A 26022-nucleotide genomic window follows, 5' to 3' on the forward strand; every position below is an offset into this window, starting at 1 on the left:
AAGAGTTTAGTCCATTCTGTTCCACAAACGGAATGCAAAATGATCCTTACTCTAGGCCACCCTTTCATGTGAATGTAATGACAGAACGATCACTCAGACTTGTGCTGATGTGACATGTCATTACAACAGACAAACTGAAGAGGGCAGCAAGTCACTAAAGAGAGAGGCCAGGTCTTTGGAACAATATCACTTTATCGTATTCATGTGTCAGAGTGTAAGATGTTTATTCAGAACATACACACATTCTTTACATTATGATGGGTCTTATTGCCGTCATTAATAAATGAGCTGATGATCACCATCTTGATAACACGTGTGTGAGCAGAAGCCTCTCTTAAACCAGGCAGACGACAGAGCTGAAGATCCTGACGGCGTTTGTAGAGGATCAATGAGATAAAAGAATGTCCGGGCCATTGCACACGAGGCCGCTGCATTTGCGTTGACATTTAGCCCACACTCGGCACGGATGGTCCTTTCCGCGCGGCTCTGGTCTGGTCCCTTTTGCAGCCTTGTCGGGAACACTTAAACTGGCTCACGTCCTCTCACAAGAATGTGCCCTTTCTGGAGGGGCGGAGACAAGCTGACTCCTCCCGAGGCCCCTCCGCATCCACAAACCGAGCAAACGCGTCCAGCCTCAGCGCGAGCGGCAGCAGAGCAAACTCTTAAGTTTACATTTGTAAACACCGACGTGCTGTCTCTCGGCGCTTCCAGGTCGCGGTGAGTGAACATTCCCCCGCGTGTGTTATGGTCGTGGTGCGTTAACAAGTGAGTTCACAAGAGCGAGTGTTCTGGATCGAGCCCGCGGTGAAGAGAGCGGAGAGCGGCGCCGCAATGTGAAGCGCACCTTAGAAAAGTGGACCTGCATTTGAAGAGCTCATCCATGAGACTGCGTGTGCTCTCTGTCACTTAGACTACACTGCGAGGTTTCTTATTGTGTCCTTCAACTCGGCACTGCCCAAAGCCATCATGAGGACCTCGGAGGAGGGGGACGCGTTTGACGGCGAGGCCTCCAACACTTCCATGATTTCTGGTGCCAGCAGCCCGTACCAGCCCACCACAGAGCCCGTGCACTCACGAGACATGTTCTGGGGACTTAGGTTTGACATGGACTACCTCAAGTCCTACTTCGGGATCTTGAAGGTTGTCGAAGTGGTGAGTTTCATAACACAATAGATTAAAAGATGCATAACTCGACATGCGTTACATTGTATGGAGTTTCCACTGCTACAATGAGTGAATGAATGCAAAACAAAGCATGCACTGATGCTGCTAGTTTCAGGTTACACCTACTCTGCAAGTCACAATAGTGGCCTCCTATTGTCAGAGAGTCACCATGTGAGCATTGCACAGTCTAGTAACTGTTTGCCCAGTGCCATCACATAAAAGTTAATATTTCATCAAGCTGTTTTTTTCCATTGCCATTATATATTTACAGCTGAAGTATATTCCCAAGTACAAGCATCTGGTAAAGGGATGTTGATGTTGTATGTTCAATTTATTTCATGCGCTATATATATAAGTTATTTTACTGTATATTGTTTGTTGCCCACTGCATTGAACCCAAGACATTCAGTAACAGTTACCAGGGAACCAAAGTTGTACTAATTTGTAATTTTGCCAAAAGGTCCAGACTACACAGTGGATCCACTACAGGAAAACTCATGCGTCCGAGGAAACTAGCAATTATGTCCAAGAGCCGTGTGGGTAGAATAAGCCAGAGAAACCCCATGAGCACAAAGAGGAAAAAGGCTGTATGCTGCACAACTTCCTTTTCAATATTGCACATATGTTTACCTTTCTATGCGTGGGACGTTTGCATAAAAAAGACACCTGTTGTTAGACTAAAACATTGAGCAATAGCTTCAATCTGAAATAAAAGACGCCCACAGGCTATATTTTATCTGCAAAACTAAATATTTAATCAGCCAAATGCCATCGCCCTATTATTATCACGAGTACTTTGCAATCTCTCATATCAAAATGTTCCCAAGTTCCAAGTTCACATTGGAATGAATCTAGAAGTAGCGTTTCAAAGTAAGCTTCAATGTGTCTAACTGTCCATACATTAGAAACCTCATCTCATTAGCAACTGCTTTTGTGACACGTTATAATTGAATTGCTTCACCAGTAAGTTTTCATTTGCTACAGCGGAGGATTTAACAGAACTGGACAGAATGAGCATTTATCTGTAGTGGTACTTGACTGGCTGTAAATCTTTACAATCATTGGTAACTTTGCCAAAGAAAATGTTTATTATACAGTAAAGTCGCCCCGCTCTTGTCGTGTTTGTGTTTAAAATAGTGATTTCAGCAGTGTCTGACCTTGCCCTGTCATTTACACTGCTTCATTACTGCCTCAAAAATGCTTTGTTTGATTGCGAAATATTGTCACACTAATATTTGAGCCTTTTTATATACAGTATTATTAAATTTATCCCACTCTTTTTGTGCCCTGCTTTAGGGATTATTCAGATACTTGATCATTGTGATTAATCATGTCATACTGTAACCATAAAAACAAAGATATGATATTTGTGACATTAATTAAATCATTTCAATTAAATCTATAATCCAAAAACGTAAATCCCAATTTCAAAGTGTTTTTTTTTTCTTCATGTGGCTTTTCAGAACAGATTGACTTTATGTTATCATTCAGGAAGTTAGATTTCATAAAGCTGGTCACATACAGGAAGGAAAATGAATTAAACAAAGGTCATTAACAAAAATACAGATTTCACTGGTCATGATGAAAATTGTAACTAAACGTTAAATCGTGATGTTTTTCATTGTAAGGAAGTAATATTTCTCATTGTGATGAAAAGGAAAGACATTGATTATCGTTGATTATGGCTAACTAAGATAATTGCTGTTATATATCACCTGATTGTGCAGAAAAGATACATATATGTTTGGTTTTCCTCTAGATTATTGTGGTTTTCACTTATCAAAATGGAATTCTGTGAAATAACCGCATTAGCAAAAACAATGTAAAACAGTAAAGAAAAGAGCTGTAGGACAAATAAACTACTGCGCCACTACTGCAAATACATCCACTATCCACTATAGAGTCAGAAGTTTACTTAGCATTATGACACAATCCTGAGCTCGAGAAACACAGAACTTATTCATGAAAGGAAATTATTCATGTCTTTTTACCTTGTATTTTTAAACAGTCAGCAATTTAAATCATTATTGTGATATTATCGTTATCGCAGTTGTTTTGGCAATTATCATCTTCACTCAAAATATCAATGTTGTCCCATGTTTAATGTTGACATTCCTAAAATGCATGCCCATAAAACTAATGCATGAAATAGGAAAAGTACACTCCTGATTTTATAAAGCAATAAAAACAGGAATAACAAATTGATATGAGTTATCATAGATATTATAATGGATGTTGCCTCTTCTGGACTGGCCAGAGAAATGCCCCAGGACCAGAAGGATGAAACATGAGCAAGGCGTGTCCTTTTTGGCCGCCGATTATCCTTTGTCTCATTGCTGATTAAGTAAACAAAGCGCAATGGAAATCCAGTGCCCATGTGCTCAGTTGTATTATCATAACAGGACTTCATACAAGGATTGAAAGAGTTTGGAACGGTATCTAATTGCATTTACCCCTGTATTTCAATTCGATTTCTTAAATGGTCAGTTCACAAGGCTTATTTGAAACGAGTCCCGGGTCATTATCATGTGATGGAAAGCTTACATATAAACAGCTAAACTAATATGAGAATGAATGGCATGCTTTTCAGAGCACGGTTGTAAAAGTCTAAAGGGTCAGCGTGGTTAATAGCCTACATATTAAGACACCATGAGACAGGATATTTGTCTGCAGGCTGTACATTCTATTGCTTAAAATAGATGCAACTTTGGGAAATTTGCTGATTGCAAGCGTTCAAATTGATATTTAACTGTGATTACTCTTTCCACTTTACTTCATGTTTCGTGTGCGTTTTATCATTATTTTAGTTGAAAAGCTCGTGTGATTAAGTTAAAAGATTCACCCATGTGTTGAACTTATGCCTCAGCAAATGTGTTTTTCCTTTTCCATCAGTTCCCTTATTTACCGCTTATTGGACCAAAACACAGACTTAAGAGCACACAGTATTACAGTGACAGTCGTGCATACTACAACACAATAAGTCTAAATAATGATCCTTTGTCTGGGCACCATATCCTGTACATGTGGAGCATATTGTGGCTTAATCTTTTCAGCAAGGCTTTTCTCGCCCCTTTAGGAGAGACAGATGGTGCTTAAGGAGGAAATCCAAGTTCAAGACGATGAAAGACGACAATAAACTGCATAAGCATATAGATTAGAATGTGATTTATAGATTTTATGTGCCAAAGTAGGTAGAAAATGTTGTAAGAAAATTATTATTGACCAGATATTTGGTAAAATGTATTATGATCCTCCTGTGGGACTTGCCCTCTTCCACCTGCTGCAGGGACTTTGAGAAATGATGTCTTCAACAGCCATGACATCAGCCAGCGCTGAGACCCTCCTCACGATTGGGTGTAACCTTTTAAGTTGTGTTATCTTAGGTTGTTAAACTGAACACTTCAAATTCAGACCATGTGCTTGGAAATCTGGGCATCACCTCATTTGTTTTCATGATTTAGCAAAGAATAGACAGCAATATAATCTAATGCATTTTTTTCTCCAATGCTTTGCTTTGAATGCTCCACATTGTAGCATTAAATGTGTCGCCATGGAGTCAGGAAAGGGATACCACTAGGCCCCGTTACAGGTCAGATCTACAGCGAGGCGATCCCGTCCCAGTAAAAATACACGTTTCTGAAGCCTTTTTTTTTTTCTTGTCTATCAATAAATGCCATACTGTGGAACATTCCTGGTAAAGTAATAACATCTCCACAAGACGAGCAGGTGGCAGACTCTCACCAGAAGTTACATATTACACTTTTATCAAGTCTCTTGGGCTGCTTGTCATAGAATGTTAATAACAGACAGCATTTTTAGAGCACATAAACAAACGAAATACTAGAGAACACTGAGCAGAAAAGGAATTTGGCATCATGCTGAAGACCTGTCACTGTCCCCTTTTCTAAAACATTCACTTGCCCATGACCTCATGTTCTTACTAATAATACAGTCTTTCAATAAGTATGACCTTCAAAATTCTTTTAAATTTCTCCTTCTTTGGATTTGTATAACTGTTCGCCTGAAAGCGAGAGAAATGAATGAAATTAAATCAATAATTTTAAGTGTTTGCGCTCCCTGCTTTCCATTGCTATGTTGTTATTTTACCTTGAAATGTAATCGGTATTTAAAAAATAATATATACTGTATACAAATGGCCAACTTAACAATAAAAACAGCTATTTTCCTGTGCCTCCCTTTTAGTTGAGGGAACTTGAAGAGTTGGTGTTTTAAAGCGTTTAAAATATTTAAATCACAAACATTTCTTCTATGAGTTTTTCAAAGTTGTTTGTTGATGGAATTTGACTAAATCTAAGCTCAGCGATGCAGCTTAAAATATGTCCTCAAGTCTATTCATAGAAATATCACTTTATCATCTCGACACTTGGAGAAACAAATCATAATAAACGTCAGATATGACTCGACCCAAAACGCCCTTCACGCACAAGGCCAAGAATAACTTAAATTCAACATGGGTTCGATTTGCTTAATTTATCTTTACAGTAGAGGTCGGGAATATATTAAATTAGCGTGAATGAGGCAATAAGAGTTGCTTGAAGATAAATCTAATCTTTCAAAGTGACATTTATGCACATTAATGGGCAGTTTCACGTTTGTCTAATACTTCAGAATCAGAAAAAAGGTTTATTGCCAATATCAGAGAACAAAATTCACAAACATAGGAACTTGTTTGGGCGTTAAAGTGTAAAATATAACATACAACAATGATTTTTGTTGTCAATATCACCTGCTCCTTCTGCTTTACAGCTTTTAAATAACAGTTTCATCCTATAATTAATTCTTCCATATTTGTTCCCAGGTTCTGTCGCTGATTGGCTTCATCTCTATAGAGACCATAAATAAGTGCTTGCCCTGTGGAGGAATCTACTTCTTTGAATTTGTCAGCTGCACGGCCTGTGTGATGACGGGGGTCCTTCTGTTCCTCTTCTGCCTCAACTTACACACCAAGGTGCCCCAAATCAACTGGAGCCTCACAGTAAGTAGTGTACAATACTAGAATATCAAACTTGATTTTGATTCTAAGGAAAAGGTTTGATACTCATTACAAATTTGCAATATACAATGATAATAACAAACTTTCTTTTAATATAATATAATACAAAGTAATATTAGTTTCTCTAGTATTAGTACAATGTGGTCTTATACTACATCTGATATAGATATAAGAACATTTGGAATTGTTAAGTCCAACTTTGTTCGTTTTATGTTTCCATGTGTTCAAATGACTATATACAGTGTAGTATATATTATCGAAAACTTGAAAATATTGCAGTAGATGTTTTGGCTCGGTGGCGTGCGGTCAGGGCAATCAAGGCAAGCAGTGATTGACCAATGAAATCTAAAATTACCATTTGTCAAAATTGATATAGAAATTGTTCTGAAATATATCATAATGAGCCTGTTATCCACTCACTTCACTCACTTCTGCTGCTGAAGCTTGGCTGAAGTTACGTTAGAGGCCACTGGGCAGTACTGCAGGAAGCTTGGTTCTTCTTTTCCCACAGCTGCTTAGTCTGTGATCGTGTTCAGAGGCTCGTTCATGCTCCGCTCTCTAACATGAGCTTTTAGAACCAGAGCAGACGGCAGCTTCTTTTAAGGTCTGGACATGCCACCACAAACCACGCTGAATAAACCTGTGTGGTAATCTTGAATGTTTGCAGGTTAAGGCCTAACTGCGCGTGTGCAGAGGAGAAGCGAAGCAATAGCAGCGCCAAGTTTCAACAAACGGACTTAAAGCTATCTTTTAGAGACAAGTCTTTGTTTGTAGCTAAGGCTCTGTTCACTTTAATAATGATTAAACGCTAGTTAGAAATACAGGCAGTTATTTAACAACACAGAGCGCTAATTTCTGTATGAATTGATTGGTGAAGTAGACTTGTTTTAATCCATTCAGCACTTTGATCAAGTATGAGAGTTTAGCTCAGAGGGAGACAGGGGTTCAAAGCCCCACTTTGCATTGAATCTTTCTGTGTAACTTTTGTGTTATCCATTAAATATTGACGAACACCCCAGGTCTGCTTGCTCATCCAATACTATTAAAACAAATTTATACTAAAACTAGTGCTGAAACTTTGAAAAATCATAAAAAGGACGAAGTTACACCTTTCCTGAATCATTTTAATAAGATCTGTGTCATAACTATGAGGACATGGTAGTTTTATTTTGTGGATGACCTTTTTTTTTTTTTTTTTGTAAGATTTTTGCATATAATGTGGATCAGATTGACTTCCTCTGTAAACAGAACAAACACTGAATACGTTTCCTCCATTGCCTGCAGTCATTGGAGCCACACGGTGCTCCTTCTGTTCTTCAGCTCTGTCCTCCCCAGCCGGCTGCAGAACTGTAGTGTCGTATAGTACAGCCGCCTCTGCAACATCTAGATTGTGGCCCAACTGCTGGATGGACTGTTGAGGCTGTGGAGTATCACAATAACACCTCATGATTGGCTAAGAACATGATCTCTGACACAGCCACGCCCACTCTAAAGCTTCTCCAAAACTATCTATACAATCACGTTAGCTCAGTGATGTCATAATGGGAGAGGACGGTCTTTGTTAAATCTGCTGTATTTGGAGCTGCTGTTTTATTACAAAGCAAAATTCAGATCTATGACCAGAGATGTCACGGTGTACAATTTTAGTGTTGCGATTGTTATGAGAAAAAACATCACGATTTAACGATTATTCACGATTATTGAGACTGTGATGAACATTTTATTTCCATTGTCTCACATGTTACTCTTCCTCAAAATTGTAACTGACTTTTCGAAATTTAACCTTCTGAAAGACAAAATACAGTTAAATGTGACAAAAATGGCCAGATAAAAAGTTATTTACATTTTTGTCTATTTTTTGGATTCTAGATTGGACTAAAAATACTTAACTTTGCTTCTAAAATTGTCACAATTATCATTATTTTGGTTCTTGTGATTATATTGTGACCTGAATAATCACGATTATCGATTAACCTAATAATCGTGACATCCCTAGATCTGTCAAGTATTTATCTGTATTTTTTTAGCATGTTGTTGCTTGCTTTGTTTCATGGTATTGATGACAGTGGCACAATAGAAAACATTATTCAGTTTGTAGAATGTTCTGAGTTCACACTCTGCTTGTAACTCTTGTATTGGCTTTGATTTAGCTTCATTGTTTAACATAATAAACTCTGAGGCTGAGTTTGAGGCTAGTTGGGTGGCTTCCATTTCATAGCACGTAGGATCTGCATTGTCAGCTAGAAGCAAATGAGCTGGTGGGTGATCTCTGGCACTGATCAGCCTCCATTTGCCTACGACTATACTACTATACACAGAATACTGGCTGCAGAGACAGTGGAAAATGCCATTAAACTCAGAGACCACACAGATTATACTGTACTGTAAAACCATTGGATGTCAAGGCATTTGTCCAAATCTAACCAGAGGAACCATTCATCAGATTTCTGCTACTGCTACTACTGCTACTTTTACTACTACTATTAGGCAAGGCAAGGCAAGTTTATTTGTAGAGCACATTTCATACACAAGGCAATTCAAAGTGCTTCACACAGCAGGAAAAATGCATTCAAATCACAAAGAAATTACAGAAATACAATAAAATTAACTAAATTAAAAATTATCAATCCAACTGATTTTCTAAACTAATAAAATCACAAACAAAAGAGAAGAGTGCAAAGAAAAAATCCTTTCAGTCATGTGCGCAGCTAAACAAAACTGTTTTTAGCTTAGATTTGAACATTGTCAGAGTAGAAGCCTGTCTCACATCTTCAGGAAGACTGTTCCAGATTTTAGCTGCATAAAACTGAAACGCAGATTCCCCATGTTTTGTCCTGACTCTGGGCACCAGCAGGAGGCCGGTCCCTGAGGTCCTCAGAGTCCGAGATGGTTCATATGGCACTAACATATCCAAGATGTACTTTGGTGCTAGGCCATGGAGACTTGTACACAAGCAGAGCTGCTTTAAAGTCTATTCTCTGAGCCACAGGGAGCCAGTGCAGAGACCTGAGAACAGGACTAATGTGATGGTACTTCCTGGTTCTGGTCAGGACCCGAGCAGCAGCGTTCTGAATGTACTGCAGCTGTTTTACAACTCGTTTGGAGAGACCAGTGAGCAGGCCGTTACAGTAGTCTAATCTACTGGAGACAAACGCATGGATAAGTCTCTCTAAATCTGGTTTTGACACTATATTTTTGATTTTGGCAATGTTTTTTAGATGGTAAAAAGCTGCTGATGTTATTGATTTGACGTGGCTATTAAAGTTCAAGTCTGAGTCCATTATTACCCCCAGATTTCTAATTTGGTTTGTAGGTTTTAGAGCGAGACTCTGGAGGTGACCGCTAACACTTTCTCTTTGTTTCTGTGGCCAAAAACGATTTAACCTACTACTACTACTACTACTATTACTACTATTACTATTACTATTACTATTACTATTACTACTTACTACTACTACCCACCTACCTACTACTACTACTACTACCCACCCACCTACCTACCTACTACTACTACCCACCTACCTACTACTACTACCTACTACTACTACTACTACTAACCACCCACCCTCTACTACTACTACTACTACCCACCCACCCACCCACCTACTACTACTACTACTACTACCCACCCACCCACCCACCTACCTACTACTACTACTACCCACCTACCTACTACTACTAACCACCCACCTACTACTACTACCCACCCACCCTCTACTACTACTACTACTACTACTACTACCCACCCACCCACCTACTACTACTACTACTACCCACCCACCCACCCACCTACCTACTACTACTACTACCTACTACTACTACCCACCCACCTACCTACTACTACTACTACCCACCCACCCACCTACTACTACTACTACTACCCACCCACCCACCTACTACTACTACCCACCCACCTACTACTACTACTACTACTACTACTACTACTACTACTACCCACCCACCTACTAACCACCTACTAACCACCTACTAACCACAGGATGAATTTTAGAGTGACACAGGAAGATAAAGTGCACACATTTAAAGGTGCACTATGTAACTTTTCAGGTACCAGTCAAATCCTCAGCCTGCACGTCTCCATGGAGATGTTATTGTTAATATACACCTGTTTTTATTGGTACCTTGAAAAATACACATTAATACTGAGAGCGAGGTCGCCTCTCCCACTTGGCCTTCTGGCATCATCTTCTTGTTGTCATGGATATAGATTATCTTGAAGCCTGTAGGGCTGTTCCTCCTGGTCGTGGTATCTATGAAGTGAAGTCCTGGTTGAATTGGCTCCAGTGGGTAATGAGCCTGTTCTTGGTTGCCGTGTGGGCTGTTGAACTCTGCTGTTTGTGTGTATCAGGTTCAAAGCTGCACCAGTCTCTTCAGGCCTTTGGGAATTTATTTCACCAAGGAGATTTCCTGAACGCTCGCTCACATTAACTCTGCTTCCATGTTTCTCTCCGGCTCTCATGTACAATGAAATCTCTTCTTTTATCACTTGTGAATAAAGATCTAGTTTGGAGCAACAGGTAATACGGTATTTTAGTACAAATCTTCGAGTGGCCAGTGTCTGAACAGATTTATCTTCACTCGTCATAATGAACGTGTGTTATTCTGTTTCAGTTTCATTGTTTGATTTTCTAACCTTTTGCTGTCGAAATCAACAGTTTTGTTGAGCCCTGCAAAGCAACTGCTGTTGTGATTTTGGGCTTTACAAAAACAAATTGGATTGACCCTTGTTATTTGCTAAATTAAAGTAAAATAAGTGGTTCTGTAAAGCTTGGTTCTGTTGATGGAATTTAACTTCTCATTTATGTGTTAAGTATATTGTTCCTTATTGACGCAAATATGACACTGCGTTGCCATAAATCTATCACTTCAAACCACTTCTCTCAAATGTTTGCTTTAACTGCTTTAACTTACTTTAAGTGCTGTCCAATAAAACTATTCTGAGTTTGGATTGCTCATGTCTACCTCCCAAGTTGACCAAACACAGAGGATTATTTCATACTTTTCATACTTTCATATTGTAATTTAATATATGATCATTTTAAATAGTTGATTCAAAGCCAAATACTTTTCTTACTTCAGCCATACATAATGTATACATAGTAATTCTTAGACAAACTAAACCTAGTTTTGGTAGAAATCACCCAAGTCAAATTGTTTTTGCAGGTAGCAAGAAAATTGTAGGAATAACAAAAGAGTCAGAAACCCACTGATTTTCCCGTTTTTTTGTGTGTTATTTGTGGTTTCCGGCCCGCTGCTCTGGTTAAACAGTGGAATGTGAAGTCAAAAGTAGAGTGAGACTGTATAGATCGTTTCTGCTCCACAGAACAGGACACTGGACTGTGAACGCGTCCTGTTAAACTAGTTAGTCTGGACAGACAGGGCTGCATTGTGTTTGTAGACTACTCATCCAAATGAGTGTGGGCGGAGTCAGGATTACATGTTTGGATTAGGATTACTGTGGACATTGGTGGTGTTGGTTAGTAAACAGTTTAATGTTGTGTCTATTTATTACACTCAAGCCCTTTAATACACTTCTTCTTTCAAAGTCCTCCAGAAAACTGTGAATGTGGTAGATGTTTACTTACTACGTCATTATAAATACACTTGGGTTTTTATTTACTGTTGTAAATGGCTTTATAAATGCACAGCTGAAATCTTGAAGTTAGGAAAAGCACTGTAATCCCCATTGTGAAACTGTGTCATATGAGAGGCCATGTCTCCATCTATTACCATCAGGCCTGCGGTCACGAGGCCCTAACCCCAGTCACGCTGAGCGCTTTATTATGGACCCTTCCTCCTTTTTATAGCTCCCCTGCCTAAAACTGAGCTGCAAGACTTCAAAGGCAAAACTCTGCTTCACCTGTTTCATAGAAAAAGACTTGACCAACAGCAAAAGCACTTCAGAGTTGCAGTTCTGTGCTCTGGTACACTGCCCTCTAGTGGTGTAAAAGTGTACAGCCTCACAAAAGAACACAATGTTGATCATGATTTTTAATTTTGTTTTTTTTTAATTATACTTTATGATAATTTTTGAAAAGCTAGATTAATACTGTGCTTTTTAAAAAAAAAAAAAAAAAGTATTTTTACTGTGCTCATTTTAGTTCCAACATAAATTGAAAATAAATCATATTTTCCATCAACATTATCGACATATCAATAATTTTATAATAATGATGATGATAATTCATAATTTAACTTTCAAACCTTTTTTCCCAAAAAGTAAACCTAAATGTTGAATGAAATGTGATTTTTTTGTTTGTTTTTATGACTGGCTGTTTGTGTCACAAGAATGATTCACTTTGTGTGTTCATGTTGTTAAAACTATTTTTATTTTGTGTTTTAGGACTTGGCCAACACAGCCACCAGCACCATCTTTTTCTTCCTCTGCTCTCTGGTGTTGGCGTTTGTCAATCACAGCACAGGGGCAGAAATAGCCGCTACGGTGAGTACGTTTGGTCAATTTAACCGTTTATGAGAGATAAGTGTATTTGAAAAAGGAACAGTGTCATTTTGAGTTCAGTGTTTATCATCTGCACCTTTATTTGCTCTAGTGGGGAGGAGCTGTAGAGTGAAGGAAAATTAACACATCTAGTAAACATTATAGATTTTAACTTACAAGTTACAGTTGTGCTTTCCATTTAAGGTTTGCAACTCCTTTATGGTTTATGTAGAAAAAAGGATTGACTGTTTCAGGGTTATTTTGTTAGTAGCCATATTAAAGATGGGCTATATATCCAAATGTACATACTATGAATGTTGTTTTGAAGACATTTCACAGACTTAAGTAACAAGTTTAAAGACATGTTTGAACATATTTCTGTTGGACTGACATAATATTGTCTAAAGATTGTTGTTGTAAACCCACAAATGATTGATTTTTCTCAATATTTCCCGGCCCTAGGCAGTATGTGGTCTGTATATAGGCTATATATAGTAATATTTTCTGTAATAATAAATCACATATCAAATTGTGGTACTGTGACTACAGGTAGATTATTGTAAAAAGAAACATAATGATTTTACAATTATTCACAATTATTGACATCATAACTAAACAAAAGTGAAATATTTCATTATCCTCCATTAGCATGTCTAATGGATTAAGCATTATGGCAATATTATATTAAATCAAACAAGAAAGTTAAATGTGGCTTATGATCTTACACACTTTCTTTATTAGAGCATAGGTTGAATTGAAATGACACATTTTACCTTCTAAAATTGTTATTATTGTGACCTTTAATACTTGAATATTGATTAATGGAATAATCTTGACATCCCCAATTACAACAGGTCTATAAATAAGTTTTAATACATAAACTGAACCCCCTGTTTTGCAGATCTTTGGCTTCCTGGTTACAGCTGTCTACGCCGTCAACACCTTCTTGGCCGTTCGCAGGTGGCGCCGTGGCAACAACAGTCAGGGCGGAGCACAGACGGGCGAGTACACGAGAGCTCGCACTGCATCCAGAGGAGAGATGGAGGCCAGGCCTGAACTCGCCTGAGCTTTTAGAATGGAAGTTACAGAACTGGACGTGCAGCTGGCAAATGAGACAAAACCCAACAGATGAAGACTCATTTGTGATGTCCAGCCCTGGCCACTGTGCCATGGCTGAAGATATTGGCTGTCGTTTCTATTGAGCCAAAGAAAGACTGCCCCCTGGTGGATTGACCTTACTGTGAATGACATCGTAGTTGGTAGAAGTACATTCATGGATTTTGCTAAGCTCCACTCTCGCATACTGGACCAAACAGAAGAAACGACATAAATGAGTTGCTGTGTAAGAAAATGATTCAATCCCCTGTTTTTTAACCCTTTCACTGTGGACAACACATGTGTGGTTTTGGAAGATTTGATTTAACCATTTTATTCTCTATTCTGTTTTGTCATGTGACTTTGAGCAGCTTATGAGATCCTCTCAATTATTACACAGGGTTAACCATGAAAACGATCCAAATGACAGAACTCTTATGTTTTGTTCTAAAGACAAACCTTTGTTAGAAATTTCATAAATTAGTTCAAACAAGACAAACATTGCTAAACCTTAAATTGATATGTTTAATTCTTTATTAATTACTGTTGTGCCTTAAACACAAATCCAAACCATTTACATTATTTTTTATATTAGTCTTTCAAAACAGTTCAACAATAATACATAATATGCTGATTTTAGATGGAAATGACAATGTATCATGTTGTATTAATAATGAATAATATCTTTCATAAATATGTAATTTGTAACTTTATATTTAATTGATGTTTCTCATTGCAAATCCAAACTGAGTGAAGCTGGCAGGTTCTACACAAGAGCAGTCAAAGAGTCACTCTACAGCTCCCTCTGCTGGTTTGTTTCGTATGTTCTCAGTACTTGAATGTTTAATGTGTCACAATGTCACATGGTATGCCAACACTAAAATACTGTTGTTAAATGTAGGGGTGGTTTGTTCTTGGTTTAACAGTAGCAATGGCATCATGCGCCACACTACAAAGAATGATGAATTGTTCTGGTTTTGGATGACCAAAGGTTGCTAAATTATAATGACAATCACATTGTATTATAACTGTTTCATCAACTGAATGTAAAATAAATTGCTACAAATACTCCAACAGCTTCAATGAATGGATCATAACATCTACTGTATTTACATTTATTTATGTAGAGTAAACACATGAAGACCACAGGCCTATTTAATATTCTTTCAATGAGCTTTGATTAATTGATCTGGAATAAATACATTTTAACATTTTCAAATGTTTTTATTTAAAGTTTGTCTCACAAGACAAATCATGTATAAAAAGCAAGTGGTATCGCTCCCAAACAAATATACTTTAGTGCAGTACAGTCACTGTGGCATTAACAAGAGGAACAGTGAACGTAAAAAGTGAAGTTTAGTCAAACAAGTACTTCGACGAAGGTTAATAAAACACATAGTTTATACTTTAAGCTGGAAATAACAGTGTATGCAAGATTTATTTTAGCTGTTGTTAACATGTGAGGCAGTGTAAGAGGAAGTGTTTGAGACGGATAAGGGATTTTATGGCCAACACTATTTTTGGAAACCACTATTTCCCCCCAAAGTATATTATTTAAAATGACCACAAACTCTTCCTGTCTATAGAATGCACTGCTCTGCAAAATAAAAGCCCATCACCCATCAAGGAGCACTGTAATCCTTGCCCTTACTGTGAGTATGAATACAACATGTAACACTTTTCTTGCAGTTGCCAACCGATATCTCGAGCCGATTTGAGCAAGTTATCTCTAACAAAAAGTGTATAAACTTAGGTTGTAACCAGCCAACCTACATCTGTGATCCCTGAATCCTTATTAAGACCACTTCAAAGATGAAAAGTACCTTATTATCAGTAACACACATGTACGTAGGGTTTATATAAAGTGTGGACATCACAGCTTACACAAGGCAAAAGACAAGCCTGGTTCTCATCACATTTAAGTATAAAATGAGCTAGTATTACAAACCAAACAGATACAGTAATCACCAGTGGGAGAACCGTATGTCCTGTTTGGGAGCCCCCATTTTACTGGTGTTGTTGTTGTTGTTGTTGAAGTTGAACTTTTAATTTCAGTCCGAATCCTGATCTGACTCTGAATACTTTTCTGAAAAAGTAAAATAAACAAATCAGAAGAGATAAACTATTAACACTTATAGATGATAGCCTTTTTGGTAAATTAATTTAAATTACATTTAAAGGTTTGGTATATTGTTATATTGTTATTGTAAAACAAAAATCAAAATTCTCATTTGTCAAAATATTTAAAAGAACTCGCCTTGTGGTGCAGCCTCTTCCCTGGGTTCTCCTCCTTGCTTGAGGAACTCTGCCAGTTCCATAAAAATGTTATAAAAATCTAAAGCAAAAATAATGGTGGCAATAAACCCAAAAATCTGCAAAGATGACACGTGATTAGCTTTGCATATGTGAGAGTCTTATTCCTCAGAAGTCTGTAGTTTCTTTACCCCTGCAGCTTTGGAGGAGCCATCTCGATAACTGAATACGGCAATAATGGAGACAATGAAATAAATAATGGACGCTGTCACACACCTCAGGAAATCCTACAAAAGAAGGTATTGAATTACTATTTTGAACACAATAAAAGAACAATCAGATTGAATAAAGCAAAAACTACAAACCCCACCATGAGAGGCCATATGAACCCTTTAAACCGCTCGTTGAATTTGGTGACGTAAGCGAACAGTATGAAGAGCGCTCCCAAGAACTCGATCAGAGGAACAGTGACGAAGGCTGCTGCCGAGGCTGCAGCGAAGCACACAAACGCTATAAAGGACATGGCCTAAAATATAAGAAAGGGTAAAAAATCACCAAGATTTGTACTGTTAACTGAGGATAATATTATGGGAATGCTACAATTTTGATGGTACATTTTCACTCAAGGGGAACAGATGGTTTTAGTAGATAATTGTTGATTCTGTTCCTTCATTGGGTGAATCTGTCTTCATATTTGGGTTGGTTCACACTTGCTCATTCACCACATCAACATTGGGACTAAACCCGTTCTAAACCCTACACTAACCCTGGACTAGATTGGGATTTAACATGGACTAGAACAGGTCCAAACCAAGTCCATATCGGGGCTAAAATGGGCTCAATTTAGGACAAAAAAAGTGTGAAAACAGCCGTCATCTCAATCTTTCTTTCTTTAAAGACGTGCACACTTCAGTTCACCACGGGTTTGTTACTGTTTATTTGTTCTTGCCTATTCAATTGTTAGTCTAAGTGACAGCCAGTGGCAAGTTTATAATCAAATAAAACAAAAGGTTTTATTTCCTTGAAGCTTCCAGCCGGCTGTGCTGTGCCTTCAGGCCTATCTTCCTGTGTGAGGAAATACAGCTGGAGATAATGCTGACTAATGTTCATTTAGGGTCGTAAGAATGGTGGAAGTGGGAGTAGTAGTAGTAGTAGTAGTAGTAGCAGTAGTAGCAGTAGTAGTAGTAGTAGTAGTAGTAGTAGTAGTAGCAGTAGTAGCAGTAGTAGCAGTAGTAGTAGTAGTTGTAGCAGTAGTAGTAGTAGTTGTAGCAGTAGTAGTAGTAGTTGTAGCAGTAGTAGTAGTAGTAGTAGTAGTAGTAGTAGTAGTAGTAGTAGTAGTAGTAGTAGTAGCAGTAGTAGTAGTAGTAGTAGTAGTAGTAGTAGCAGTAGTAGTAGTAGTAGTAGTAGTCGTAGTAGTAGTAGTAGTAGTAGTAGCAGTAGTAGTAGTAGTAGTAGTAGTAGTAGTAGTAGTAGTAGTAGTAGTAGTAGTAGTTGTAGCAGTAGTAGTAGTAGTAGCAGTAGTAGTAGTAGTAGCAGTAGTAGCAGTAGTAGTAGTAGTTGTAGCAGTAGTAGTAGTAGTAGTAGTAGTAGTAGTAGTAGTAGTAGTAGTAGTAGTAGTTGTAGCAGTAGTAGTAGTATTAGTAGTAGTAGTTGTAGCAGTAGTAGTATTAGTTGTAGCAGTAGTAGTAGTAGTAGTAGTAGTAGCAGTAGTAGTCGCAGTAGTAGTAGTAGTAGTAGTTGTAGCAGCAGTAGTAGTAGTAGTAGTAGTAGTAGTAGTCACAGTAGTATTAGTAGTAGTAGTTGTAGCAGTATTAGTAGTAGTAGTACTAGTATTAGTAGTAGTAGTAGTAGTTGTAGCAGTAGTAGTAGTAGTAGTAGCAGTAGTAGTCGCAGTAGTAGCAGCAGTATTAGTATTAGTCACAGTAGTAGCAGCAGTAGTAATAGTAGTAGTAGTCGCAGTAGTAGTAGTAGTAGTAGTTGTAGCAGCAGTAGTAGTAGTAGTAGTAGTTGTAGCAGTAGTAGTAGTAGTAGTAGTACTAGTATTAGTAGTAGTAGTTGTAGCAGTAGTAATCGCAGTAGTAGCAGCAGTAGTAGTTGTAGCAGTAGTAGTAGTAGTAGTAGTAGTCGCAGTATTAGCAGCAGTAGTAGTAGTAGTAGTAGTAGTAGTAGTAGTAGTGGTAGTAGTATTAGTTGTAGCAGTAGTAGTAGTAGTAGTAGTAGTAGCAGTAGTAGTCGCAGTAGTAGTAGTAGTAGTAGTTGTAGCAGTAGTAGTAGTAGTAGTACTAGTATTAGTAGTAGTAGTTGTAGCAGTAGTAGTCGCAGTAGTAGCAGCAGTAGTAGTTGTAGCAGTAGTAGTAGTAGTAGTAGTAGTCGCAGTATTAGCAGCAGTAGTAGTAGTAGTAGTAGTAGTAGTAGTAGTAGTAGTGGTAGTAGTATTAGTTGTAGCAGTAGTAGTAGTAGTAGTAGTAGTAGTAGTAGTAGCAGTAGTAGTCGCAGTAGTAGTAGTAGTAGTAGTTGTAGCAGTAGTAGTAGTAGTAGTACTAGTATTAGTAGTAGTAGTAGTAGTAGTAGTAGTAGTGTAGTAGGAATAAAGCCTAAATAGACCCACACAAAGATGATAAGTCTCAGTCCAGACAGTTTGCTGCTAAGTGCAGACATCTTGTCTTTGAGTCATTCATTTGAGTCCAGCCCGAGGCCACGTCCTCCCTCTCTTTGAACTCAAACGCTGTAACTTATTCTCATTCTTTCAAATTCAGAATCAAAACACTGTTTCAAGTGGAGTGGATACTATAAAAGCACACTCCGTAGTCAAAAACGCATTACATACTGCAGTCAGTATTTTGAAAAGCCATAGTTGTAACGCAATAGCACCAGAGGAGCAGCACTTGGCACACATTTGCCAAACATTTGGCACACTGCTGTCTCCATAAAACAGTTTGTTATATTTGTAGAAATATTTAAGACCTACAAAGCATGCTCCGTGCAGCATATTAAGCACGTTCCCTGTGATTGCACATTCCTTCTGGGGCTGTGTAGACACATCCTTATGAGAGTGACATGGTGGTCCAACAAACTACAATAAAGCAAGCTCAGCAGGACATGTGACTGACTAATGCAGACGAGGACTGCTACGAGCCGTTTTCTCACTTAGTAGTGTAGATATAGAAGCATACTTTGATTATCTCCAAGGACAGACGGCCTAATACAGACTGAGCTTGTCCCATTTCAAGCACAAGAAATGTTTTGCAACAGCTCGAAAAGAGACGGATAATGGAAAACACATTTTGAAGACATGGGCCAATACTAGACCCCATATTATGAATAGCATAAAAGCTATTGAACAACTAAAGTTCCATATAGTCTACTGAAAATACTGTGTCCTTATTTGATATGAAGTCTTGTACTGCAGTAAAGTATAGGCGATTGTGCTTTACCTTCCCTAAAGTAAACCTAGAATACTTCTTAAACTTTGAATGAAACAATGACACTGTCTGTTGACGCTGAATTCCTGGGGCTCGATGTAAAACACTGGAATGTTTGACCATTTTATGCAGCGATACTCAATCTTAGCTCTAAAACGGTATCTAGAGACTGCAAGAAACATACACAGAGCAGAACTTCTGCATTCAAACGTCAGCAGATTCACAGATGTGATGGTTCTGCCTTTTGAGAGAGAATGGGTTATATTCTGGGCACTGAGTGTGACTGAGCTGCAGGCGGTGGCTCAGAGACGGGGACGTCACATGACACAGAATAACAGAATAACAGAATAACAGAATAACAGAATAACAGAATAACAGAATAACAGAATAACAGAATAACAGAATAACAGGGCTGGAGTGCTCAAAAAGTAGCTATAAAAGTACTGCAACACAATAAAGGCTGCAGCAAGATTTAAGACAAAACAAGAGAAACTTTTGAGTTGTTTTCCCCCCAGAGGAACTAGAAGGTTATGAATGATATGTGTAAAGTAAAGTAAAGTAAAGTAAAGTAAAGTAAAGTAAAGTAAAGTAAAGTAAAGTAAAGTAAAGTAAAGCAATGTAAAGTAAAGTAAAGTAAAGTAAAGTAAAGTAAAGCAAAGTAAAGTAAAGTAAAGTAATGTAAATTAAAGTAAAGTAAAGTAAAGTAAAGTAAAGTAATGTAAATTAAAGTAAAGTAAAGTAAAGTAAAGTAAAGTAAAGCAATGTAAAGTAAAGTAAAGTAAAGTAAAGTAAAGTAAAGCAAAGCAAAGCAAAGCAAAGCAATGTAAAGTAAAGTAAAGTAAAGTAAATCAAAGTAAAGTAAAGTAAAGTAAAGTAAAGTAAAGCAAAGCAAAGCAAAGTAAAGTAAAGTAAAGTAAAGTAAAGCAAAGCAAAGTAAAGTAAAGTAAAGTAAAGCAAAGCAAAGCAAAGCAAAGTAAAGTAAAGTAAAGTAAAGCAAAGCAAAGCACAGTAAAGTAAAGTAAAGTAAAGCAAAGCAAAGCAAAGCAAAGCAAAGCAAAGCAAAGTAATGTAAAGTAAAGTAAAGTAAAGCAAAGCAAAGTAAAGTAAAGCAAAGCAAAGTAAAGCACAGTAAAGCACAGTAAAGTAAAGTAAAGTAAAGTAAAGCAAAGCAAAGCAAAGTAAAGTAAAGTAAAGTAAAGTAAAGTAAAGCACAGTAAAGTAAAGTAAAGCAAAGTAAAGTAAAGTAAAGCAAAGCAAAGTAAAGCACAGTAAAGTAAAGTAAAGTAAAGTAAAGCACAGTAAAGTAAAGTAAAGTAAAGTAAAGTAAAGTAACATGGGGAATAGAGCTAGGTTTGTGGGAGGCTCTGGCTGCTATAATGTCATGTTTAAAAGAGTTCCAGTAGTCATGGTGATGGGTTAGTTCCAGTAGTCGTGGTGATGGGTTAGTTCCAGTAGTCGTGGTGATGGGTTAGTTCCAGTAGTAGTCGTGGTGATGGGTTAGTTCCAGTAGTTATGGTGATGGGTTAGTTCCAGTAGTCGTGGTGATGGGTTAGTTCCAGTAGTCGTGGTGATGGGTTAGTTCCAGTAGTCGTGGTGATGGGTTAGTTCCAGTAGTAGTCGTGGTGATGGGTTAGTTCCAGTAGTAGTCATGGTGATGGGTTAGTTCCAGTAGTAGTCATGGTGATGGGTTAGTTCCAGTAGTCATGGTGATGGGTTAGTTCCAGTAGTCGTGGTGATGGGTTAGTTCCAGTAGTCGTGGTGATGGGTTAGTTCCAGTAGTCGTGGTGATGGGTTAGTTCCAGTAGTAGTCATGGTGATGGGTTAGTTCCAGTAGTAGTCATGGTGATGGGTTAGTTCCAGTAGTCGTGGTGATGGGTTAGTTCCAGTAGTCGTGGTGATGGGTTAGTTCCAGTAGTCGTGGTGATGGGTTAGTTCCAGTAGTCGTGGTGATGGGTTAGTTCCAGTAGTCATGGTGATGGGTTAGTTCCAGTAGTCGTGGTGATGGGTTAGTTCCAGTAGTCGTGGTGATGGGTTAGTTCCAGTAGTCATGGTGATGGGTTAGTTCCAGTAGTCGTGGTGATGGGTTAGTTCCAGTAGTCGTGGTGATGGGTTAGTTCCAGTAGTCGTGGTGATGGGTTAGTTCCAGTAGTCGTGGTGATGGGTTAGTTCCAGTAGTCGTGGTGATGGGTTAGTTCCAGTAGTAGTCATGGTGATGGGTTAGTTCCAGTAGTAGTCATGGTGATGGGTTAGTTCCAGTAGTCATGGTGATGGGTTAGTTCCAGTAGTCGTGGTGATGGGTTAGTTCCAGTAGTCGTGGTGATGGGTTAGTTCCAGTAGTCGTGGTGATGGGTTAGTTCCAGTAGTCATGGTGATGGGTTAGTTCCAGTAGTAGTCATGGTGATGGGTTAGTTCCAGAAGTAGTCGTGGTGATGGGTTAGTTCCAGTAGTCATGGTGATGGGTTAGTTCCAGTAGTCGTGGTGATGGGTTAGTTCCAGTAGTCGTGGTGATGGGTTAGTTCCAGTAGTCGTGGTGATGGGTTAGTTCCAGTAGTCGTGGTGATGGGTTAGTTCCAGTAGTCGTGGTGATGGGTTAGTTCCAGTAGTCGTGGTGATGGGTTAGTTCCAGTAGTCGTGGTGATGGGTTAGTTCCAGTAGTCGTGGTGATGGGTTAGTTCCAGTAGTCGTGGTGATGGGTTAGTTCCAGTAGTCGTGGTGATGGGTTAGTTCCAGTAGTCGTGGTGATGGGTTAGTTCCAGTAGTCGTGGTGATGGGTTAGTTCCAGTAGTCGTGGTGATGGGTTAGTTCCAGTAGTCGTGGTGATGGGTTAGTTCCAGTAGTCATGGTGATGGGTTAGTTCCAGTAGTCGTGGTGATGGGTTAGTTCCAGTAGTCGTGGTGATGGGTTAGTTCCAGTAGTAGTCGTGGTGATGGGTTAGTTCCAGTAGTTATGGTGATGGGTTAGTTCCAGTAGTCGTGGTGATGGGTTAGTTCCAGTAGTCGTGGTGATGGGTTAGTTCCAGTAGTCGTGGTGATGGGTTAGTTCCAGTAGTAGTCGTGGTGATGGGTTAGTTCCAGTAGTCATGGTGATGGGTTAGTTCCAGTAGTCGTGGTGATGGGTTAGTTCCAGTAGTCGTGGTGATGGGTTAGTTCCAGTAGTCGTGGTGATGGGTTAGTTCCAGTAGTAGTCATGGTGATGGGTTAGTTCCAGTAGTAGTCATGGTGATGGGTTAGTTCCAGTAGTCATGGTGATGGGTTAGTTCCAGTAGTCGTGGTGATGGGTTAGTTCCAGTAGTCGTGGTGATGGGTTAGTTCCAGTAGTCATGGTGATGGGTTAGTTCCAGTAGTAGTCATGGTGATGGGTTAGTTCCAGAAGTAGTCGTGGTGATGGGTTAGTTCCAGTAGTCATGGTGATGGGTTAGTTCCAGTAGTCGTGGTGATGGGTTAGTTCCAGTAGTCGTGGTGATGGGTTAGTTCCAGTAGTCGTGGTGATGGGTTAGTTCCAGTAGTCGTGGTGATGGGTTAGTTCCAGTAGTCGTGGTGATGGGTTAGTTCCAGTAGTCGTGGTGATGGGTTAGTTCCAGTAGTAGTCATGGTGATGGGTTAGTTCCAGTAGTAGTCATGGTGATGGGTTAGTTCCAGAAGTAGTCGTGGTGATGGGTTAGTTCCAGTAGTCATGGTGATGGGTTAGTTCCAGTAGTCGTGGTGATGGGTTAGTTCCAGTAGTCGTGGTGATGGGTTAGTTCCAGTAGTCGTGGTGATGGGTTAGTTCCAGTAGTCATGGTGATGGGTTAGTTCCAGTAGTCGTGGTGATGGGTTAGTTCCAGTAGTCGTGGTGATGGGTTAGTTCCAGTAGTCATGGTGATGGGTTAGTTCCAGTAGTCGTGGTGATGGGTTAGTTCCAGTAGTCGTGGTGATGGGTTAGTTCCAGTAGTCATGGTGATGGGTTAGTTCCAGTAGTCGTGGTGATGGGTTAGTTCCAGTAGTCGTGGTGATGGGTTAGTTCCAGTAGTCGTGGTGATGGGTTAGTTCCAGTAGTTGTGGTGATGGGTTAGTTCCAGTAGTCATGGTGATGGGTTAGTTCCAGTAGTCGTGGTGATGGGTTAGTTCCAGTAGTCGTGGTGATGGGTTAGTTCCAGTAGTCGTGGTGATGGGTTAGTTCCAGTAGTCGTGGTGATGGGTTAGTTCCAGTAGTCGTGGTGATGCTTACCACTTCTCCAATGAGCAGCACGCCTTTCTTGGAGGTGGAGAACTCTTTGCTCGGAAGAACCGCCATAAGAACCGTGAGGCACGAGGGCGCGTCGTTGGATCTGGGAGCCTCGATGTCCCCCATGGCGCCAAACAACTGTCTCTGGCCCTTCTCTACAGCTCTGAACAGCCCGGAGAGCGCGAGCAGAGTTTTTCGGGGTAAAAAAGAGGCGGGCGGGGGCGGGCGCGCTGGACACGGAAACAATGACAGCGCGGAAACATCTGCTTTGTGCACATGTTGAAATGTGACGCCCGCAGCTGCACGGAGCTCTTCCATGAGCTCTTCCCACTCATGTGTGCGACTCATGAGCGAGAAAGACTGTTATTATTGTATGTGAAGACATTTACTGCAGACAGCTTGTGTTTGACAGAGAGATTGGACCGTTTTCTCTGTGCAGATGTTGAACAAGGGCCGGGTGCACAAAGAAGCATCATAAAACCGGCCAGCAGAGGTGGAAAGAGCTGGCCTAGTGATAATGTGTAGCCTAAAAGTACAGAAATACACTATTACAAGTACTGCCAAACGTGTACTTGAAGGTGGGCTATGTAACATCTGTGGTGTGTTTATAGAAAAGCTATTGGGAAAAAAACAGTTATTCAAAGCTCTCTCTCTATTCTGTAATTACGAGTGTTTTCTTGTTCTTCAGTAAGCTTGCCTCTCCACAGATCTGACTTGTAACTTGGCCTGGTGGCAACATAGACGTGTATCAGTGTTAATGTTTGAAGATATTTGGTGGGGTACAAAGCAACTTAAGCAGACGGGGCCCTCCACCTGAAAAGTGACATAGTGCACCTTTAGAACACTCCAATAGTACCAGACTATACTCAAAGTACTAGTTTCTGATTCATCAAACAGTTTGAAGCTGAATTAAGTCTTTTTGAAACACAATCTGCATGTTGTCTGAGGCTGTGCAGTGCTATTGGTCAGTGGTGTCCAAGCTTATTGGTGATAAAGTCACAGTGAACAATTCAGACTAGACAAAGCCTCCATAGCTTTCATTTTATTGAGGTTATGATGGTAGAATTAAGCTATTTAAATTTGCTGCATACATTACTGACAGTGTAACAAATAGATGGTTAGGTGCTACAGGATTAGGATGATACAATTACAAGTAGATGACATGTTTAAAAGTATAGCCAACTCAAAAATATTCAATTAACTAGAAAAGCCACTCAATTACAGTACCTTTTGTATTGTAATTAGTTACTGTCAGCCCTGAAGCAGGAGCTTGCATGAAGAGGTTTTTATGAGACACTGTGTATATTTGGTAGGCATTTATTCCTAAGAGAGGATAATCTAATATAAAGTTTATGTTTTTTGTCGCTCTCTCTTTTCTCTTAAGTGCCCAGAAAGATAATGTAAATGACACTTCAAAGTACTTTAAACCATCACATTTATGGACGATAATTGCTTTAATACATACTAAGTGTACAATACATTTTCATTTCAATTTTGAGGGTCACTAGTCCTTGGCTTGTTGAGAGTGATGTTTTTAAAAAGCAAGTAGCAGTCTGCACCCAGCAGCAGAGATGATATGAAACCTATAACCTGTGAAGAAAAGGAAATGAGTTTCAAAGGACCAAAATAACACACATTTTAGATTTAGGTGTATTACCCCTCCAGCCAGTGTCCCGTTTGAAGTATATGTCACCATTGCAATTAGGCTCAAGACCAAGATGAAGAGTGATCCAAATAGTGAATTGAAAGCATCCTGATGAAGAAAAAGTTACCTTAAAATTGCTATAAATAATATTAACATTGGTCTTATAAAATACTTACAGCAAGAGGCCAAAATATGAACAGAATCTTCTTGTTTAGTTTGAGTGCATACAGTAGAATCAGGAGTAACACTAAGGCACACTCTATGGCTGTAGCGGTGATGTATTTTGGTGTTGAAGCTACACAAAAACTCACAAAAGCAGCAAACAGAGTCGTCTATGAAAGGGAAAAACAACACCAAAATGACTTGTATTCGCTGTAATGCAGTGTAACAAGTGTCCAGCAGAGGGCAGCACTGTACTCACAGTTTGGAACACGTCACATTCAGGTCACTTTTCATTAGGGCTTTGGAAACCACAGTTTGCGTGTGAATGTGCGCGTTTCTTACCAGTTCAGCGAGTTTCAGGATCCCTCTGGAGGATCTCAGAAAAGCAAAGTCCACTTCCATCTGTGGTGTTCTGCTGTGGCCCTCTGACATGATGGTGTACAACTGAAACTGGTTGCTCAGTTTCCTGCATCAAGCCATTTCCTTTGTGATGAGGAAATGACTTGAAATTACTAAAAGTTGTCTTCTTACAAATGTACTAAGAATGGAGAAGTGGAATGGAGAAGAACGCTAAGCAGAAATATATTTCAGTACAACGTTCATACAA

General features: G+C 39.2%; 3 protein-coding genes across 3 annotated transcripts; 1 reads left to right on the forward strand and 2 right to left on the reverse strand.

Annotated features, from left to right (window-relative positions):
• The first annotated feature begins 865 nt into the window (after window positions 1-865).
• On the forward strand, window positions 866-14800 carry cmtm4 (CKLF-like MARVEL transmembrane domain containing 4). The gene is made up of 4 exons (XM_072465294.1): window positions 866-1152; window positions 5984-6160; window positions 12540-12638; window positions 13537-14800. Exons 1-4 carry the CDS (start codon window positions 967-969, stop codon window positions 13699-13701), a joined length of 627 nt encoding a protein of 208 aa, XP_072321395.1. The 5' UTR covers window positions 866-966; the 3' UTR covers window positions 13702-14800.
• Window positions 14801-15973: 1173 nt separating this feature from the next.
• Window positions 15974-23796, reverse strand: cmtm3 (CKLF-like MARVEL transmembrane domain containing 3). The gene is made up of 4 exons (XM_072465295.1): window positions 23612-23796; window positions 16354-16509; window positions 16175-16270; window positions 15974-16102 (listed from the first exon to the last, which is right to left on the reverse strand). Exons 1-4 carry the CDS (start codon window positions 23732-23734, stop codon window positions 15974-15976), a joined length of 504 nt encoding a protein of 167 aa, XP_072321396.1. The 5' UTR covers window positions 23735-23796.
• A 1230-nt stretch (window positions 23797-25026) lies between these two features.
• Window positions 25027-25951, reverse strand: LOC140381301 (chemokine-like factor). The gene is made up of 4 exons (XM_072465335.1): window positions 25758-25951; window positions 25430-25585; window positions 25266-25361; window positions 25027-25198 (listed from the first exon to the last, which is right to left on the reverse strand). The coding sequence occupies exons 1-4, from the start codon at window positions 25845-25847 to the stop codon at window positions 25097-25099; spliced, it is 444 nt and encodes a 147-aa protein (XP_072321436.1). The 5' UTR covers window positions 25848-25951; the 3' UTR covers window positions 25027-25096.
• Between the last annotated feature and the right edge of the window lie 71 nt (window positions 25952-26022).

This window comes from Eucyclogobius newberryi, unplaced genomic scaffold, assembly GCF_026437365.1.
Source record: "Eucyclogobius newberryi isolate DKJ021-1_F unplaced genomic scaffold, fEucNew1.0.hap1 SCAF_5, whole genome shotgun sequence".
NCBI lineage: Eukaryota > Metazoa > Chordata > Actinopteri > Gobiiformes > Gobiidae > Eucyclogobius > Eucyclogobius newberryi.